General features: G+C 54.2%; 2 protein-coding genes across 5 annotated transcripts; both read left to right on the top strand.

Moving 5' to 3' along the window:
• Positions 1-362: 362 nt before the first annotated feature.
• Positions 363-12,437, top strand: ATOSB (atos homolog B). 3 transcript variants are annotated; one of them, XM_082656833.1, is made up of 10 exons: positions 363-466; positions 892-917; positions 8,248-8,391; positions 8,643-9,612; positions 9,772-9,830; positions 10,022-10,127; positions 10,253-10,411; positions 10,738-10,806; positions 10,890-11,065; positions 11,183-12,437. In XM_082656833.1, exons 4-10 carry the CDS (start codon positions 8,719-8,721, stop codon positions 11,334-11,336), a joined length of 1,617 nt encoding a protein of 538 aa, XP_082512959.1. In that variant the 5' UTR covers positions 363-466; positions 892-917; positions 8,248-8,391; positions 8,643-8,718; the 3' UTR covers positions 11,337-12,437. The 3 variants fall into 3 exon arrangements, 2 of the variants coding, with proteins under 2 accessions (XP_082512959.1, XP_082512958.1); XR_014296887.1 differs by lacking the exons at positions 363-466; positions 892-917 and adding an exon at positions 4,983-5,276 and having other exon boundaries at positions 11,183-11,414; positions 11,769-12,437; XM_082656832.1 differs by lacking the exons at positions 363-466; positions 892-917 and adding an exon at positions 4,983-5,276.
• Positions 12,438-13,393: 956 nt separating this feature from the next.
• STOML2 (stomatin like 2) lies at positions 13,394-16,659 on the top strand. 2 transcript variants are annotated; one of them, XM_082657190.1, is made up of 10 exons: positions 13,394-13,505; positions 13,745-13,882; positions 14,352-14,451; positions 14,569-14,627; positions 14,719-14,820; positions 14,966-15,100; positions 15,260-15,404; positions 15,525-15,604; positions 15,844-15,972; positions 16,394-16,659. In XM_082657190.1, the coding sequence occupies exons 1-10, from the start codon at positions 13,461-13,463 to the stop codon at positions 16,529-16,531; spliced, it is 1,071 nt and encodes a 356-aa protein (XP_082513316.1). In that variant the 5' UTR covers positions 13,394-13,460; the 3' UTR covers positions 16,532-16,659. The 2 variants fall into 2 exon arrangements, with proteins under 2 accessions (XP_082513316.1, XP_082513317.1); XM_082657191.1 differs by lacking the exons at positions 13,394-13,505; positions 14,352-14,451 and having other exon boundaries at positions 13,844-13,882.
• The last annotated feature ends 1,869 nt before the right edge of the window (positions 16,660-18,528 follow it).

Genomic DNA, 18,528 nt, shown 5'->3' on the forward strand with positions numbered 1-18,528 from the left:
CTGCGGAAACTGCTCATCCTCACAGTCTTGAGACCCCGCCAATCAGATTCCCGCATTTTCACAGAATCCTGAGACTCATGGCACTACTTTGCAAACCCCACAGACCTCCCCCATTAGGGCAAATAAGCGCGCTAACGCAGACGGCTTCACTAAGAGGTTCAAGTTTCGCAGGCAGCTCACACCAGCTCGAAAGCCTAGGAGGGCCCCACTCAGGCTTGGCGCCCGCAGGCTGACGCTTTGGCGCTGGTTCTGGCTCCCCACCTCTGGCTGGATCCGGTCAGCCTAGGCCGCCGACTGCGGGCCGAGGTCCCGCCCCTCTAGACCTGTCATCACAGCAGCCGCACGTGGCCGGGGTGGGACCTCAGGCGACCTGCAACCATCATTTTGTCTCCTCCGCCATCCATTGGGGCCGCCGCAGCCAATCAGAGCCAGCGGTTCCGGGCTGGAGCGCCAGCTCCAGCGTGAGGCAAGCGGGAGAAGGGGAGAGGGGGAGGAGAGGCTCCGAGATGGGAGGGGGCTAGCAGGGGAAGGGAGCCTGGCATGGGTTCTGCCAGCCTGGAATCCGAGGGGGCGGGTCCTAGTGAAAGGCGGAGAGACCAAAAGGGGGCGGGGATCAGGGGTGGGAAGAGGGACAAGCAGAAATTCAATGGGGAGACGCCGAAAGGAGAAGGGGCGGAGCCAGGGAGGGGCGGGACCTGGATTACAGGGGAGGAGCCCCAGGATTAAAGAAACTGGGAGAGGGGAGGAGCCAGGGGAAGGTGGGAGGTGGGACAAGGGGGAGGGTGGGTCCCGTCGTTGCGGGGGCGGGGCTCGGACCAAAGGGGTGAGGTTTGCAGGCCGAGGCTGCAGCTAGGGCTGCTGTGTAACTGCCCCAATCCATTACCTCCCCAGGTGCAACGGGACTCGCGGAACTACAGGTGTGTGGCGGGGTGTATGTGGAAGAAGGGACAGGGACGGGGGTGCGCTTGGGCAGACATGAGGAGGTGGGGATCACGTTAGAGAAGGAGAGGATCTAGAGAAATGCTGGGTGGGGGTGGAGTGAAACAGTTGGGGGAGGAGTTGGGGGCTCAGTGTAGGGGCTAGGAGGTGCATTCTCCAGTAGCCCTTGCGGGGGCGGGGCGGGAGTGCTTTGTGAGGTGGGAAGTACAATGTGAGGGGGTCAGGTCGCTATCAGAAGAGGAGGGTTCAGACGACACTTGAGGGGGAGGGGATCTGAAGCGCTTTAAGGGAAAGGGGAGGTGTCGTGTGATGGAGACGGGCTGGTGGTCCGGAGTGTGGGAGGGGCTGTGTGGAGGAAGAAGGGATGGGGCTGTGGGCACTGTGTGAGGGGAAGGGGTTGCAGGTCCCATCTGGGGAGGGAAGAACCCGTAGTGCTTTGAGAAAGTCTGGGGGCATTGTAGAGACTCCGAGAAGATGTTTGTGTACTGTGTTTCAGGAATGAGGGTGTTGGAATTAGGGGGGTGAAGAAGCCAGTCTGTGGTGTTCCTGGCTCGTCAGCTCCTAACTCCACCTTCAGGCCTGAGCACTCTCAGAGAGGATCCAGGCCCTACTTGCCACTAGGGCTTGTGTGACTCTCTCAGTCGGCTTTGGATCTGTCTGGCTGAGACAGGTTTTTTCCCCTTAGCTGGTGTCCCTGGGGACACTTCCCCTGCTTCGGTTCCTGTTATCCCCCCACTCTAGTTCCTGTTCCTCCTAGAAGCTTGCCTTGGTCCCTGTCTTCCCCCTCCTCCCCCACTTTGCCCTGCCCTTATGCTCTGGGTGTGCTCATTTCCCACTTCCTTCCTCACCCTGGGGCCTGGCCTGGTCCTTGCCTGTCTAGGAGCTGTGCCCTGCCCCAGACTTCGTACTCCGTGGCCAGAGACCTAAGTAACCAGCAGCAAGGCCCAGACCTCGCCCTCACTACTGCAGAGGTCTCTCCCAACAGCCCCTCAAGTGAATGGTAGACACCTTTTTACCACTTGCCACAAACTGATTTCCCCACACTTTTCCTTCTCCTGGGTAGGGAACCCTAGGCCCCTCGAAAATTCTGGGCTTCTGTGGGAAGGGGAAATGGTGAGAAGTGCTGAAGTTCTATGAGGCATGTTTTGAGAGGTGGGCCACTATTGTCGGCTGAACTTGGGAAGGGATGTGAGGTTCCAGTCTCTGCTGGGGGAGGGAGAGGGAATGGCTCCCCACCCTCCTGGCTTGGAAGCTATCAGAACTGAGACTAGGGCCTAGTCCTTGTGGCGGCTCCTCTGGTTCCCTGAGGGGACTTGATGTAGTGCCAGAGCTCTTTTTGCCCCTGGGCAGGCTGGGAGAGGGTGAGAAAGCCCTGTTTTCCACACAGTGGCTGAATGAGTATGACAGTGTTGCTGAAAGGGGCCCCAAGCCAGTCTCCTCTGGCTGAGAGACGGGCTGGGGAGGGAGGGGGTGCTGAAGCCAGACAAAGCCGTGGGGTAGGGTGGGGTAAAGGAGGGCAGGCTGAAACCTTTGAGGAGGAGCTGATTGCTATGGCAACACAGCTTCCCAGACTGTCTCTCTGAGAGGCGGGCTTAGGGCGGACTCACTCCAGCTTCCTCAAGACTGAGGCATTTGTGTGAGTGGGTGGAGCGTGAAGAGAAAGGGCATCAGTTTGCTGTGCAGAGACTGGAGTATATAGACTTTCTGCTTTGGTACAGGCAGCAGTGCATTCAGATGCTTGGATCCATCCTCTGAAAATGGATATGAGTGAACAGCAGCCATTAGAATTATAGCAGTATAAGGTCCGAATTGTAGAGGCCCTCAATGTCTATACAAACGCTCATTTTTACAGATTTGGAAATTAACAAAGAGACTGAGATTTTCTCCAGGTCTCACAGTGAAAGAGCAGGTGTTAGGATCCAGGTCTCCTGATTGCTCTTTACTCAGCCCAGGGCTCATTGTTTCTTTCAGCCAGTGTTTATTGAGCACCTATTATGTGCCAGGCACTGATGCTGATTCTGGGAATACCAGCATGAACAAAATGGACAAAGTTGCTGTTCTCATGGAGCTTCCATTCTAATAGGGGGAGAAATAAATGTGTGTGTGGCTGGGAAGGGAGAGAAAGGGGGGAGAGGAAGGGAGAAGGGGAAAGAGGGAGAAGTGTCAGCTGGTGATAACTGTTATGAAAAAAATAAAGCAGGGTAAGAATTTAAGGCAGCTAGGTAAAGCCTCTTGATTGTACCATGCTGCTTGCTTTCCCAGTACACACTGAGGCCTAGAACATCTTTGATCCTTCCCCCTGAACTTCTGCCCCCTGACTTTTGCAAATAACTAAGGCCTGGGCCTATGGTAGTGGCAGTTAGATAGAACAAGGTGGGGTCACCAAGGAATTACTCCTTTCCTACAGTGTTCTTTGTCTACCTGTCTTCCCAGTAAGCTTTTGCTAAGGCAAGTGGGCTTTTACGTTGGTACTCTGCAATTTTGTTCAGGGTGTTGAAAATTTCCTAAATCCCGTTCCTTAGCATTAGGGAACCAGCAAGGAAGTCAGTCCACGGCAACTGGGTTCTTTTTCAGCGTTTTTCCCCTGGTCTGAGGTAAGGAGAAAGGAGGCTAGAGGAACTGTTACTTGGTTGTCCTTCCTAAGTCTAGGGCACAGGGAGGAAGTAGGGGAGGAGAGCCTCATTTTACTGTCCAGTGACAACCTCAGGGCCCTTAGGGCCCACCACTACAAGCAAGGTAGAAACAAGGACCTTGGGGCTTCTGTGGCTTCTGAACTATAAAAGAATGCACTCCCGCTCTTCTGGAGGCACAGCCAGGGAGCCTGCCCTGGCTGATGCTAATTCTCTAGGGTCTCAGTTTGAGTCTTTCCTCTTTTGGCTCTGGTGTTTGCCTCTTGTTTTGTGGAAGACCTGAGTCTTAGAAACCTCTTAAGCTCCAAACTGTCTGAGGGAAAGGTAGGCAGGACTGTTTATTTTCTTAGCTTGCCCGTAGATCAGCCCCTCTAAAAAGTGTCTTTTAATGTCTAATCCTTGCAAAGGTTTCCATCCTGGTCATTTAAAGGATACGAGAATAAGAATTAGGAATGCTGGTTCTGCTGCCACTTAATTTGGTTGGGTCTGGGCTGGGCTTGGGGCCCAGTGACTCAGGGGGAGGGTGGGGAGTTTCGAGGGAGCTGTGAGTCATGGGAGTGAGCTCTGTCAGAAGAGTTGGGCATATTTCCCCCTACTCTGGGCAGGAGCCTTCCTATCCCACTTCTTCCCCTGGGTGCTCTGCCTCCTTGAACAGGGGCTGATGAATAGAAAGAGTGCAGAAGGGCTGAAGCAGCCTGATCTCAGAATGGAAGTTTAGAGGCACAAAGGATGATGTCTAGTTCCTGAATTAAAAGGTATCCCTATCTCGGGAGCCCTTGGGGCCCCTCTAATGAAGGCAAAAGAACATCAATATAGAGTAAGAGAGGAACAATACTATTTCTCAGTGGAAAGAGATGAGATCCCACTTCAAGACCTTTTCATCTACCCTGGCACGAAGGAAGCTTCCTGGGATTCAACAGCCCTCTGGTCTCTGGACCTCTGGTTTGCAAGGCACGGAGAGATGAACGGGAGTGGGGATATTTGGGATCTGGTGTTGAAAGAGCAAGCTGACTTTGGGGATTGTCGAACTTTGTCTGTGAACGCCCTAGGTCGTCCGACTGACCCGCCTCTGAAGAGGAAGGGAGGGGTGAAAAGTGGGAGGCCTACGTCTTTCAAAGTGTTAAAAGGCGAGGCTGAGAGCTGCTTTGGACTCCTGCAGCTGAGGGGTTAAGGAGATGGGCGGGGCGACCCTATGTAGGCCGGCCCCCCTTGTGGACCAATGGGCTCGCGTCTCTTGGAGGGGGCGTGCCTCACGCTTGAGGTCGTGGGGAGGCTGGCCTCCTTTAGGCCAATTAGCATGGTCGCTGCCCATGGGGGCGGAGTTTGAGGGGGGCGTGGCGGCCGCGGCTGCAGCGGTGGGGGAGTGGGGGCGCTGGGCGGGGCGGGCTGCCCCATCAGCTGGTAGGAAATGGCCTGTGAGTCAGAGGGGCAGCGGAGTCGGCAGTGCGGAGCCCGGGCGCCCGCGGGGAGGGACAGTCGCAGGGAGGGGCGAGGCAGCGGCTTGGGGGCTGCGGGCGCCAGGGCCCGCTAGTGTTGCACACGAAGCTGAACAGAGAAGATCCTAGCAGAGCAGGGCTCAGGCTGAGCCACCCTTTGTCTGGGTTGGGGGCCCGTGGTGGGGAGGATCGGGCATTCGAGGGGAGGGACCGGGACGGGACGGAAGGACCTGGAGCAGCGGCGCCGCGGCGGAGCCAGTCTGGGAACGGGGTGAGTTTGTGCTAGGGGGAAATAGCAAATCTCCGCAGCTCCAGTAGGGAATGGGGCCTGTCCCAGGCTGTGGGGAGGAGGGGGGAGAGAAAGGACCTGGGAGGCTAAGGAGGGGGTGGGGGGGATCGGTCAGAACAAGGAGTCCTGGAGCCGGGGTGCTGGGGTGAGTCTACTGGGCTCATTTTGGAGGAGGTGCTAAGATTTGCTTCCTCTCCACGGAGGGTGGAGGGCTCTAGGCCAGAGCGAGGCAAGGGGTTGGTGAGAGGGCAGAGGTTAACCTTTCTACCCACAGTAGTGGTCCATGGGAACAGCCCCCGTAGCTAGTGTAGACGTGTGCAGGTACAAAATGTAGAGCAGCTGGCAGCAGTTCCTTCTGAATGGCGTGAAGGTGAAAAGCACATGGAGAGGAATTCTCCTTCCGGCCACCTTCCTTGATCAGAGTAGAAATGGATATCTTTAATACTGAAGGGGAGAGTGAGCCTGGCAGCTCAACATCCACCTACCCCACCTCCCAGGCCTAGCAGGTGTCTGAGGGTACAGACCCCGTGGTATTCTGGGACTTGTTGTTTTTGCTGGCCTTGCTCCCTTGGTATGTTGGGAGCTGTAGTCCTTGCCAGCCACAGCCTGGCACAGCTGTTTGACGCCAACTGCTGCCCACCCCCTGCACAGAGTGAGATTTGGCCTACCCTGCCCCTCCCCTGCCAAGTCCTGCCCCATGAGTCAGCTTGAAGCCATGGTCTAGAGCCAGACTGGCTGGGTGGCAGGAAAGTGAGTCTTAGAGATTTTCATTGACAGGGCAGGAACTGAGAGGGCTCTGGGGTAATGAGCAGGTGCCAGCCATGCTGGGGTCAAGTAGGGCATCATGTCATCACCTGGCTTCCCCAGGGCAAGGGCTCAAGAGGTCAACTGGGATGATGGGATGACTTAGGGGTGGGAGTGCTAAGGAAAAGGCCCTTCCTGAATCTGTATAGCATGGGTAGAGGAAAGGAGGAAAGAGATTAGTACAGGTCGTACCCTCTGACAATGCTGCCATTGGCGTTCTGCCCTTTCCAGACACCCCACCCACCACAGGGAACCAGAATTTTCTTAGGGCTTCCAGTTCTAATGAGAACGTGGTGAAATAGGATAGTGTAGGATAGTGCAGTGATGGGAACTTGGTGTAGGAGAGTTTTCCAGTCCCTGGATGCAAAGCTCCCCTTTCTCCCTGTGTCCCACCCCCATCTTTAATTTATTTTATTTATTTATTTTTGGCGGCGCTGGGTCTTCGTTGCTGCACGTGGGCTTTCTCTAGTTGCGTCGAGCGGAGGCTCGGGCTTCTCATTGCAGTGGCTTCTCTTGTTGCGGAGCACAGGCTCTAGGCACGTGGGCTTTGGTAGTTGTGGCACACGGGCTCAGTAGTTGTGGCTCGCGGGCTCTAGAGCGCAGGCTCAGTAGTTGTGGCGCACGGGCTTAGTTGCTCCGCGGCATGTGGGATCTTCCCGGACCAGGGCATGAACCTGTGTCCCTCGCATTGGTGGGCAGATTCTTAACCACTGTGCCACCAGGGAAGCCCCCCACCCCCATCTTTGTTGTTGCTGATTTTCCCTATACAGTTAATCTCCCTGCTTCTCTCATATTCTGGGAGTTTTTCTCTGCACTGTCAGGACTGCTGCCCAGATCTCTGGGACTTGCATTTTACTTTTTTGAGCCCTGCTATGTGCTTACCCCTGTGCTTGGAGTTGGGCAGAGGAGTGAAGTACAAACCTATCCTCAAGAACCCTATGGTCAGTCTACGAGATGTCTTACCCACAGGAGCAAACAAAGCTGTCACTGGGCTACAGGAGATAGTGGTACTGCTATAGGTGAGGTCTCAGAAGAGACAGACATTTATGGTCCAGGGTGGCCGTAGTAGGCTTTATGGAGAGGATGGCATTTGGCCTAGCCAAGGAAGGTTAAGACTCCAGTAGGCATAAGGGGACATTCCTTGAATGAGAAAGGGTTTTGTGGATAGCAGGCAGCACAGGCTACTGACCAAAGGATAAGCTTGATCCTGGGGGAAATGTTTTCTCCCATGAAGGAAGATGGCCTTCAACTGGACATCCCCTCACCCAATATGGACTCCTGAGGGTGGACTAGTCAGTGAAGACCATCTTGTACCCTGACAGAAAAGCAGTGGTTTTGGTTTTTGGGTGTTGGATGTGTTGGGGAGGAGTGGCGAGGTACTCCTGCTCTCTGACTGTCACTGTCTTATCACTAGTTTGCAGGGCCTAGGTAGGGGGAGGGGGAGGCCCTGGAAAGTGCCTTCTAGCAGTGCTTCCTCCCCCACCCCGCCCCCTCTAGACTTGTTTTTGGTTAGATTTGTTGCTTCCTGTTAAAGGGACAGACTGCTGGGGCCAATTGGGAGTTTAATGCTGAAGGGCCCACTTTGAGCTGACCTGAAGTTTGTACTTCTAAGGAGCGCTGTTGGGGATGTAAGTTTGAGCTGACCTGAAGTTTGTACTTCTAAGGAGCGCTGTTGGGGATGTAAGTTTCTGTAAGGCTTCTGCCCTTAGGGTTATGGGATGGCACTTGTCCCTTTAGAGATAGGTATGTGGGAAGGAGTTGTGCAACTCAGTGGTCTTGACTAGGAGAGTTGAATTCTTGCTTTGGCCACCTCTCAGTTGGCATGGTCTCTTGGATCTTGGGGTATCTCATCCCCCCTCTCATTCAGGGCAGGAGTCCCCTAGCTGGTGGCCCTGATAAGTAGTTATCCTGCCTCAACTTACTTGTCACATCCTTATTACAATGAGCTAAGACCTGCCTCTCTGTGACTCCTTGTGTAGCCCAGTTCTGCCCTCTGGGCCCTGGATCCCAAGACTGCCCCTTCTGTTTCTGAAGGGCTCCTCATACTGGAGGAGGATGTCCTGGCGTATACTCTGTTAGCTGACAGTTGGAGAGCAGCCTTACTGCTGGCTCCAGAGATCCTGGCTTATGTCTGTTTTTCTCTCCTCAGGGTCTAGCTGAGCCTAGGAGCTGCACGGAATGGTGGCAGTCACCTCACCAGTGCAGCAGGCATGGACCAGACTGCAAGCTAGGAGAGCAAGGCATCAGTCAGGAAGAGGGAACACACAGCTAGGCTTAAGGCCTCTTTATCGGGGTGAGTGCCAAGGAGAGGGAGGGGGAGCAGGTACAGTTAGAAACCTGAGCTAAATGTGTCACCTTCTCAGAAGTTCTGCGAGTGGCCTTTATATTCCATTAGTCCATCTGAAGGTATTAGATTGGGACACCTTCGCCCCCAGGAACCTCACAAGCTCACCTCTTCAGTCCAGGGGAGGATCTGAAATTCACCTGGGAGGGAGATGATTCACTGATTGCCCTGACCATCTTTTCTTCTCTTCTCTTGCACAGATGTCCCCAGGCCCCCCAGCCCAGGCCCAGCATAAAGGCTCTGGGGGGGGTCCCCCCTGACCCAAGGGGGGGCTTCATGCGCCACGTGCAGGCGGAGCCGTCTCCATCCTCAGAGCCAGAGGCTGGCCCTTCACAGCCTGCAGTCAGGCAGGGGGCCCTCCAGGGTGGCCTGCTCATGGGCTACAGCCCGGCGGGGGGGGCAACATCCCCCGGGGTCTACCAGGTATCCATCTTTTCCCCTCCAGCTGGTGCCTCCGAGCCTCATAGGGCCCTGAAACGGCCAGCCCCACCCACTGAGGGTCCCCGGGAGCTGAAGAGAGGCCCTGGGCTGGGGGCCAGAGAGGGACTACCCCCTGAAGAACCACCTACTCTGGGGCTGTTGGGCCCAGAGGGACTGGGGCTGGGACTAGGCGTGGCCAGCCAACATTTCTGCCATCATGGCCTCTGTGTTGTGGAACAGGGAGGTAGTTCCACCTCACCTTGGACTTCAGGGGCCCCGAGTCCCCCCTGGCCCCCATCAAATGCTTCCTGCAGTACTTTGCACACCAGAGACTGGGTTTCCCCACATCCTGGGGGACAGGGGTCCCTGGGGGAGTCCCCAGGGCCAGCCCCTCCGGGCCAGCTGCACACACTTGACACTGATTTGCACAGTCTTGCACAAATAGGGGGTAAGAGCCTAGTGGCTGGGGTGGGCAATGGGGGCAGCCCCTGGCCTAGGGAGTCCCCTGGCACTGCCAATGGGCACAGCCCCGAGCACACACCCCCTGGCCCTGGACCTCCAGGCCCCTGTCCCACCAAGCGAAGGCTGCTTCCAGCTGGAGAAGCCCCGGATGTCAGCTCTGAGGATGAGGGGCCAGCCCCTCGGAGGCGCCGGGGAACCCTGGGCCACCCTCCTGCTGCCAACAGTTCTGATGCCAAAGCCACACCCTTCTGGAGCCACCTGCTGCCTGGGCCCAAGGAGCCTGTGCTGGTAAGCCAGGAGAGGAAGTGGTCTGCTCTTAAGTGGACATCTGTGTGAGGAAAGGTGATGGGCTTGGGAGGATGTTCCTATGAGAGCTTGTGATGAGCCCCTGCTCCAAACATACCTGGCCTCCACCCAATCTCTGTCCCTAATCTTTCCTCTCCATAGGACCCAACAGACTGCAGTCCCATGGGGCGGAGGCTGAAAGGTGCCTGTCGCCTGAAGCTGTAAGTGACCAGCTTCTCCCTCTACCCCTCCCTGAAAATGGGGCAGGTGTCTGTAATTCTTTTTCCAACCCCAGGGTGGGGGACCTCAGGGAAGGAGCCCTAGGTAGTAGCAAATTGTGGGGCCCAAGGACAGTAGCAAGCGTAGCAGAATACCTCAAGCCAACCCACTTGTGTGTCCCCTCCCCTACCAGGAGCTCCCTTCGAAGCCTCCGGAAGAGGCCAGGCCTGCTGAGCACCCCCAGTGCCTCCCCTGTTCCTACCCCCGCCATCAGCCGTACCCTGTTGGGCAACTTTGAGGTAGTTCCCCTTGGGTTCCTTGATTGGTGGATCTTGCGGGAAGGGATGGTGGTGTGTGTGGCTTGGATGGGTAAGGAAAACAGCTAGCATCTGTCTCACAATATGTTTTCCCACCCCATCCCCAGGAATCATTGCTGCGAGGACGCTTTGCACCATCTGGCCACATTGAGGGCTTCACAGCAGAGATTGGAGCTAGTGGATCCTACTGCCCTCAGCATGTCACGCTGCCTGTCACTGTCACCTTCTTTGATGTTTCTGAGCAAAATGCCCCGGCTCCCTTCCTGGTATGACCTGACCTAAACCCAAAGTTAGCTCATGAGGGGCATGAGGGGTTGGGGGCAGGGGGTATTCTTTTTTTTTTTGTTTAACTGACAAAGCAAAAGACTTTATTGGGAAGGGCACCCTGGGCAGAGAGCAGCAGAGTTAGGGAACCCAGGAGAACGGCTCTGGAAGTATTCTTTAGATGTTCTCGCCTAAGAGTCAGAGCCAGGTGGGGAGAACTCTAGTGTAGGGCAGGGGCCAGGTCCCAGAATGAGAGATTGTGGAGATGGATGAGTGTTCAGGAATCTCCCAGACCCTACTTTGTCTGATGGCTCCATGGCCTTCCCAGGGCGTCGTGGACCTGAACCCCCTGGGGAGGAAGGGTTACAGCGTGCCCAAGGTGGGCACCATCCAAGTGGTGAGTTTTCCCTGAGGGGGAGTGGGAGTGGGGACAGGAAAACATCCCCTAGACCCTACCAACCTTGCCCTTCCTGTCCCCAGACCTTATTTAACCCCAACCAGACTGTGGTGAAGATGTTCCTCGTGACCTTTGACTTCTCGGACATGCCTGCTGCCCATATGACCTTCCTGCGTCATCGCCTCTTTTTGGTGCCTGTGGGTGAGGAGGGGAATGCTAGCCCCACCCGCTGCCTCCTCTGCTACTTGTTGCACCTCAGGTGAGGACAGGGCCCTGGATATCCTTTCCACAACCCAGGCATGTCCTCCCTGAATAGCATCTCTCCTTGCTTGTCTACAGTCTGGGGTCTTACTTTGATCACCCTGTCCTCCCCCAGGTTCCGGAGCTCCCGCTCAGGCCGCTTAAGCCTGCATGGAGACATCCGCCTGCTTTTTTCCCGCCGGAGCCTGGAACTGGACACAGGGCTCCCCTACGAACTGCAGGCTGTGACTGAGGCCCCTCACAATCCACGTTATTCACCTTTGCCCTGATTGTCAGTGCCCTGAACCCATGTGGGCCAAGGACCTGCCCATCCTGCTCCATCCTGGACAGAGCAAACACGTGGAGAGGTGCGAGAGACCCTTCAGGCTTGAATTAAAGCCCTCACCACGCTCATGCCCAAACTGATTATTTGGGTGTTTAAAGCTTCTGATCTTACCACACTCTGCCCTACTCTGGGTACTCCACGTGCCTGCCCCCTCCCTTGGATTTCCCAGGCCAGCTGCGGTAGTGGGGAGGAACTGGAGCTACCCTGAGGTTGTCCTAAGTTCCCAGGCAAGTCATGCCAGCGTTGCCTCCCTGTCCTGGGCAGGGGCCACTTATTATTTTATTTATTTTAATTTATAATTTATTCAAATTGGATTGCCTTGGTAACGTCCCAAACCTGATAATTGGCATTGCCCCTCCTCCTTTCCCACTCTCAGATATTGCTCCAACCTCAGGAGTTGAAGAGGCTGATATGGGGGCTGTAGGAGAACTGCTCTCCCTCAGCTGAGAGCAGAGAAGTATTCCGGAAGGACTGAGTCACCAGCCAAAGACTCAGCTTCCCCTGTCCTTCCTTATTCCTTTCACTTCCCCGACCCTCTCACCTCTCTCTGAAGGCCAACTTGTGTGTGTGTGTGTGTGTGTGTGTGTGTGTGTGTGTGTGTGTACGTGTATGTGTGTGAGAGAGAGAGCATGCGTGCAGGCACACACACACAGGTGTCAACCACACCTCATCTAGGACTTCAGACTCTGGTTGTCCCTCTCCTTCTGCCTGTGTCTCCTTGCTTTGGGGTCCTGACTGAGGAAGGTGTTCAGGGGACAGAGTCAGGGCCAAGGACTGGGGCGCCTCCTCTCACCTGGCCAGACTCTGACCCACCTACCTCAGTTGGGGTGAGGGGCACCCCTCAAACTCAGTCATGTAGTTATCAACTACCCCATTCCCCACTCTAGACTCTGACCTAGCCTTAGCCCTGATACCCGGGGCTGGGCTGAGGGGAACAAGCATTTGCTAAAACTTGAAAAAAAAAAAACAGGAAAAAATTGTACCTGGTACTTTTTTTTAAAAAAAAAGAAAGAAAGAAAGAATAAATTCTTGTTTGAAACTTGAACTAAGCCTTACTTTTTCTGTTCGGGAGAGCATGGGGATGGGGATGGAGAGCCTAACTAGAGCCGGGACTCTGCCCTTTCCCCAGGAAAAAGGCCTGAGGCAGGGAAGTCTTAGGGGAAGCCCCATGATTCTTAGGGTCTGGTCTTGCCCCTTTCACATAATGGGGTGGTGTGGTGGGGAAGGTTCTGCTGTAAAAGCTGAACTCTGAAGGCGGATCTGGATTCTTACACTGGTTCTGTTGATGATTTTAGCTCCTCTGAGCTTCAGTGCTCTGATATGTAAAATGAGGGTGACTGTGCAAGTCTCCTAATGCATGTGACAGAGCATCGGAGATGTGTGCAGGGTGACATGCTCCAGAGAAGGCTGAATGTTGGGGCTGTGTGCCGGACTCTGTATGAGAGGGAACCTGGCCTGATAGACCCTGACGGGGTAGAGGAAGAAAAAGCTATGATGCCTTGGGAAAAGAGGGGAGGGGGAAACCTCAGTCCAATCACCGGGCAATGTTAGGCCCAGTCACCATGGTAACGGGAATGGGGTCGGTCCCCAGTGGGAGGTCTGGGTACAGCACAGCAGGACTACCAGAGAATGTCACTATGGCAACCACGGCAATGAGTCAGCTCCAATCGCTCGTCGCTATGGTGAAAGATGGCGATTATACGCTCAGAAGGGTAAACTGAGTCTCCAGTGGGGATAAAGAATTCTGTGGGAAGCTTTTCTGGGACACCTGCACGCGAAAAGTAGCCTCCATTTGGTCACCGTGTTCGGGATCTTGGGCTTGAACAGCGAGAACAAGAAAAAGCTCCAGCCTTGAGCCCTCTCTAGAAAGTCTGCGTCTCCCAGCAAGCAACTTGATGCACGCTTCTGCCGAGTAACGCTGATTGGCTGAATGTGGAAGAGGGAAGGGAAGGCCGGAAGTACATCCGGGGGAGTGGAAATACGGAAGGAAAGGCTCAGGTCCGGGCATCTAGAGCGACTGCTCTGCTCCGCGTCTCGTTGGTTCCGGAGGTCGCTGTGGCAGTGGGAAATGCTGGCGCGCTCGGTGCGGGCGTCTGGGGCCCTTTTGCTGAGGGTGAGTGCAAGGCATCCTTTTCTAAGGGTCGGGCCAGAGATCACTTGGGTTTTCAACTGGGAAGGGGCCAGATTCTAAGTGTGGGGAGAGAACTGGGATCGGAGGTTATGGTACTCGCCTGAGTTCCTTTCCGAGAACCCTTTAGGGTCGCGGTTTAGGGACATGCCTCCGGGACAGGCACCGAGAGGGGCGGGGTGCCCGACCGACTGGGTCTCTGCTGATCCTCGTCTTCCCTTTAGGGCTCCGTGCAGGCTTCTGGCCGCGCTGCGCGCCGCGCCTCCTCTGGATTGCCCCGAAACACCGTGGTGCTGTTTGTGCCGCAGCAGGAGGCTTGGGTGGTGGAGCGAATGGGCCGATTCCACCGCATCTTGGAGCCTGTGAGAACCTCTTCTGCCCACCCCGGGCCAGCCTGAATCCCAGTTCCCTCACGACATGGGGGAATGGAGTGAGACCTCGTTGGGGCCTGCCTTCACCTTTGGCTTCTGACACCCTAGGCCAGACCTGGCAGGGCCCAGACTGCTGACGGTCATACCCATCTTACCACCTTTTCCCATTGCGCTAGCATCCCACAGGCCCCACATTAGGAATCTCTTCTATTAATCCTCTCAGCTCCACCTGTCTGCATGGAAAAGTCTACTCTGCTGGCTCCTATCTCCTTGACTGTCCCTTCCATTCAGAGATCCAGCCTGACATCCCTATCCTTACATTCTTACGTACCGGTGACACCCCAAGCCTTCTGTTTTTCTGGGCAGAATCTATGTTGATTCCCTACCCACTCCAGGCCTAGCTTCGATCTCAACCCTACAGCCCCCCATCCTTCTGAAGACCTGTAACTCCTCTTCCCAGGGCTTGAATATCCTCATCCCTGTGTTAGACCGGATCCGATATGTGCAGAGTCTCAAGGAAATTGTCATCAACGTGCCTGAGCAGTCTGCTGTGACTCTTGGTGAGGGGTGCGGGGTGACATGGGTGCTCTGAGGCCATTAGGATGTGGTTGCAGGAGAAAGAGCTGATTGGGACCTGGAGGCCTGACCTCCTTTCTCTCCTGCTCCTGCACCTACAGACAATGTAACTCTGCAAATCGATGGAGTCCTTTACCTGCGCATCATGGACCCTTACAAGGTATCTGTCCTCTGCTTTATTCAGCTCCTGAGTTGCTCTCCTCACTAAAATCCTGCATGCAAGCTACTGACACTATCCATGCCCCTTTCAGGCAAGCTATGGTGTGGAGGACCCTGAGTATGCTGTCACCCAGCTAGCTCAGACAACCATGAGATCAGAGCTCGGCAAACTCTCTCTGGACAAAGTCTTCCGGGTAAGGGGATCTGAGCCAGAGTTAGGGTTTGAAGACACATACCTGGCACTCTCAGTCCTTTCTGGGGATCAGTTCCGGGACCTTCTCGGTTTCGCCCCCTGAAGGTTGGGTTGAGGCCATAGAGCTTACACCTCTCTTCCTCCAGGAGCGGGAGTCCCTGAATGCTAACATCGTGGATGCTATCAACCAGGCTGCTGACTGCTGGGGCATCCGCTGCCTCCGTTATGAGATCAAGGATATCCATGTGCCACCCCGGGTGAAAGAGTCCATGCAGATGCAGGTGGGGGCCAGAGAGGGATGAGGTGGAGTACTTCAGGATGCTCCAGTTTCATAGGGACCTGGACTCCCTTCCCTGTTGTGATGGGTACAATTGCAGGTCTGTGTAAGAGTTTACTTTTACTCTGGTTTCTTGTTGATGGGGCTTGCTGGGGGCTTCTAGGTGGAGGCAGAGCGGCGGAAACGGGCCACAGTTCTAGAGTCTGAGGGGACTCGAGAGTCGGCCATCAACGTGGCAGAGGGGAAGAAGCAGGCACAGATCCTGGCCTCTGAGGCAGAAAAGGCTGAACAAATAAATCAGGCAGCAGGTCAGCAGAGGGTAGAGGCTGAGTGATGAACAGGGTATGGGTCTTTGAGGCTTGCTACTGGGACAGGAGCTTTTGGGGTACCCTGACCTCATAGGTTAAGCTCTGTCTCTTTTCTTCCAGGAGAGGCCAGTGCAGTTCTGGCCAAGGCCAAGGCTAAAGCTGAAGCTATTCGCATCCTGGCTGCAGCTCTGACACAACATGTGAGAGACCCCCTAGGTGGGATTGGGGATCAGGAATTGGCAGTAGAAGAGGTTCTCTTATCTACCCTTGGGAGAAATTCCTGCCTTTTTGGTTCCACTGAGTCACATTACATGATCTCTTGTATTGTGATCTGCATATCCTCTTTCTAGGAACCTGATTTCTCTCCACTTCCTTTCCTCCCCCCCCACCCCCCATGCAAGTCTGTGATCTCTGATTTTTATCTTCCCTGTGGCCACAGAATGGAGATGCAGCAGCCTCCCTGACTGTGGCTGAGCAGTATGTCAGCGCATTCTCTAAACTGGCCAAGGACTCCAACACTATCCTGCTGCCCTCCAACCCCGGCGACGTCACCAGTATGGTGGCTCAGGTTAGAGCGCCCTGAAGACCCAGCATAGAGCACCAATGCCAGAGACTGAGACGCTACCACCACCACCATCACTTTCCCCATCGAGTCCTCTAGAGTGCCCTGAGACCTACACCTCTCTTCATCCCCTGAACGAGACACCCCCAGTCATCCCTAGCAATAGGGAACCTCTTGAGACATCTTTCTTTTTTTTTTTCTTTTTTTTTGCAGATGCCTGTATTAGTATTTTGAGGGTGACCCTGCTCTGGTAGTTTGTAACATTCCTAGAACCAACTCCAAAGCTTTTAAGACTGAGGCTTGAGAGAGAGAAAGGAAAAACAAGCTTACTGACCCCGGCTCTACCTTCTTCCTTTGAGCCGTTGGTGGGTTGGGCTATACCTTCTGCCATGTGTCATCATGGCTCTCTCTCTGTCCCTCTCCTCAGGCCATGGGTGTGTATGGGGCCCTCACCAAAGCCCCGGTGCCAGGAGCCCAGGACTCAGTCTCCAGCAGGAGCAGCAGAGATGTCCAGAGCACAGATGCAAGTCTTGATGAGGAACTTGATCGAGTCAAGCTGAGTTAATGGAGCTGGGCTTGGTCAGGGAGGCTGGGGACAGGGAAGCAGCGCTCCCAGATTCTGGCTCTAGCCTCCCTGCCAAGATTTTGGTTATTATTTTTTTATTTGAACTTTAATCATGTAATAAACTCACCAGTGGCAAACCAAAACTGTCCTCTTTGATTGGGGAATGAAGTTGGGAGAGTCACCGGTGTTCTCCTTGGATGACCACTGCCACCTCCAGTCCTGTCAGGTCTTGGGAACTGATTCCTCCATGAGCAAGATTAAATGTCATGTAAAGTGAAATCATCCTGCATGTCTTCAGGAGAAGCTGTGGGATACAGTGGAAGGATTAAACCACATGTCTACTGAACTGCCAGCTGGGGAGTGTAGTCCCCCCTCTTGCTAAGTGTAGGGCTGTGAATTTGAGCAGGTGTTGGTGTTTTTTTTAATGGGAAAGAGGGCCGTCCTGGTAGAGTAGTGCTCAAAGGGTCCTCAGGGACTGAGGACACTCATTCGTTCATTCAAAAACATTCAGTGCTCAGCCATAAGAAGGAATGAAATTGGGTCATTTGTAGAGACGTGGATGGGCCTAGAGACTGTCATACAGAGTGAAGTAAGTCAGAAAGAGAAAAACAAATACAGTATATTAACGCATATATGCGGAACTTAGAAAAATGGTACAGATGAACCAGTTTGCAGGGCAGAAATAGAGACAGACGTAGAGAACAAACATATGGACACCAAGGGGGGAAAGTGGCAGGGGGCAGGTGGTGGTGTGATGAACTGGAAGATTGGGATTGACATGTATACACTAATATGTAAAAAATGGATAACTAATAAGAACCTGCTGTGTAAAAAAAAAATTTAAAAAAACCCAAAACATTCAATGATGTCTACCATGTGCCAAGCTCAGTGCTACAGAAGAACCCAAATCCTATGGTCCCTGTTTTCACAGGAAACAGAGCTACAAAGTGATAAGTGCTGAGGTGGAGGAAAGTTCTGGCTGAGTGATCCTTGGGGGAGGATCATGTCACTTTGTGGGCAGCAAGGTTACTAACTCGGACATTGGGCTCAGGCTGGAAAAATCAATGCTTTCATCAGGCTACAGTTGGGGACTGGAATATGCAAAGGCCCACAGTTCCAGAGAAGTTGGAGTATTCACAGTTGTTCTTTGTGGCTGATGGGTGGGGTGTTAGGGGGTGTGACAATGCGGCAGGGGCCAAATCTCAGGGAGATAGGGTCTTGAAAGAGTTTGGCCTTTATCTGGGGAGCAGGGAGCATGAAGGGTTTTTTCCCTTCCCATGAAGAATTTTAAGAAGATTAAGGTAATCACATCAGAGTTTCAGATGGAGCTGTCCTGCTGCGATGTGGTCAGGGGATTTGAAGGAGAGATGGGAGGCTGGAAGGACAGTAAGAAGGCTACTTCAGTGGTCCTGGAGAGGGTGGTGAGGCCTGAACATAGGTAAGGGGCTTTGGGGATGAAGGTGGAGGGATATTTCAACATATTTCTGAATTAGAATTTATTCATTTATCCATTTAATGATTTTATTGAATCCCAACTATATGCCAAGCACCGAGGATATAGTAATAAAGAAAACAAAATTCCCTACTCTCAATGAGCTTACATTCTATTTGGAAGGGACAAATCATTAATAAGATGTATAGTATTTCAGATGCTGATGAGTTGTACTAGAGAGGGAAGTAAAGAAAGGAAGGGAGGGCTTCCCTGGTGGCGCAGTGGTTGAGAGTCCGCCTGCCGGTGCAGGGGACACGGGTTCGTGCCCCGGTCTGGGAAGATCCCACATGCCGCTGAGCGGCTAGGCCCGTGAGCCATGGCCGCTGAGCCTGCGCATCCGGAGCCTGTGCTCCGCAACGGGAGAGGCCACAACAGTGAGAGGCCCGCGTACTGCAAAAAAAAAAAAAAAAAGGAAGGGAGATGGGGAACTTGAGAGGACGGGCTGTAACATTAAGTAAAGGGTTACAGGAAGCCTCACTGATAGTACATTTAAGCTTAGATATGG

This window comes from Grampus griseus (assembly GCF_964374135.1).
Source record: "Grampus griseus genome assembly, chromosome: 6".
In the NCBI taxonomy this organism is placed as follows: domain Eukaryota; kingdom Metazoa; phylum Chordata; class Mammalia; order Artiodactyla; family Delphinidae; genus Grampus; species Grampus griseus.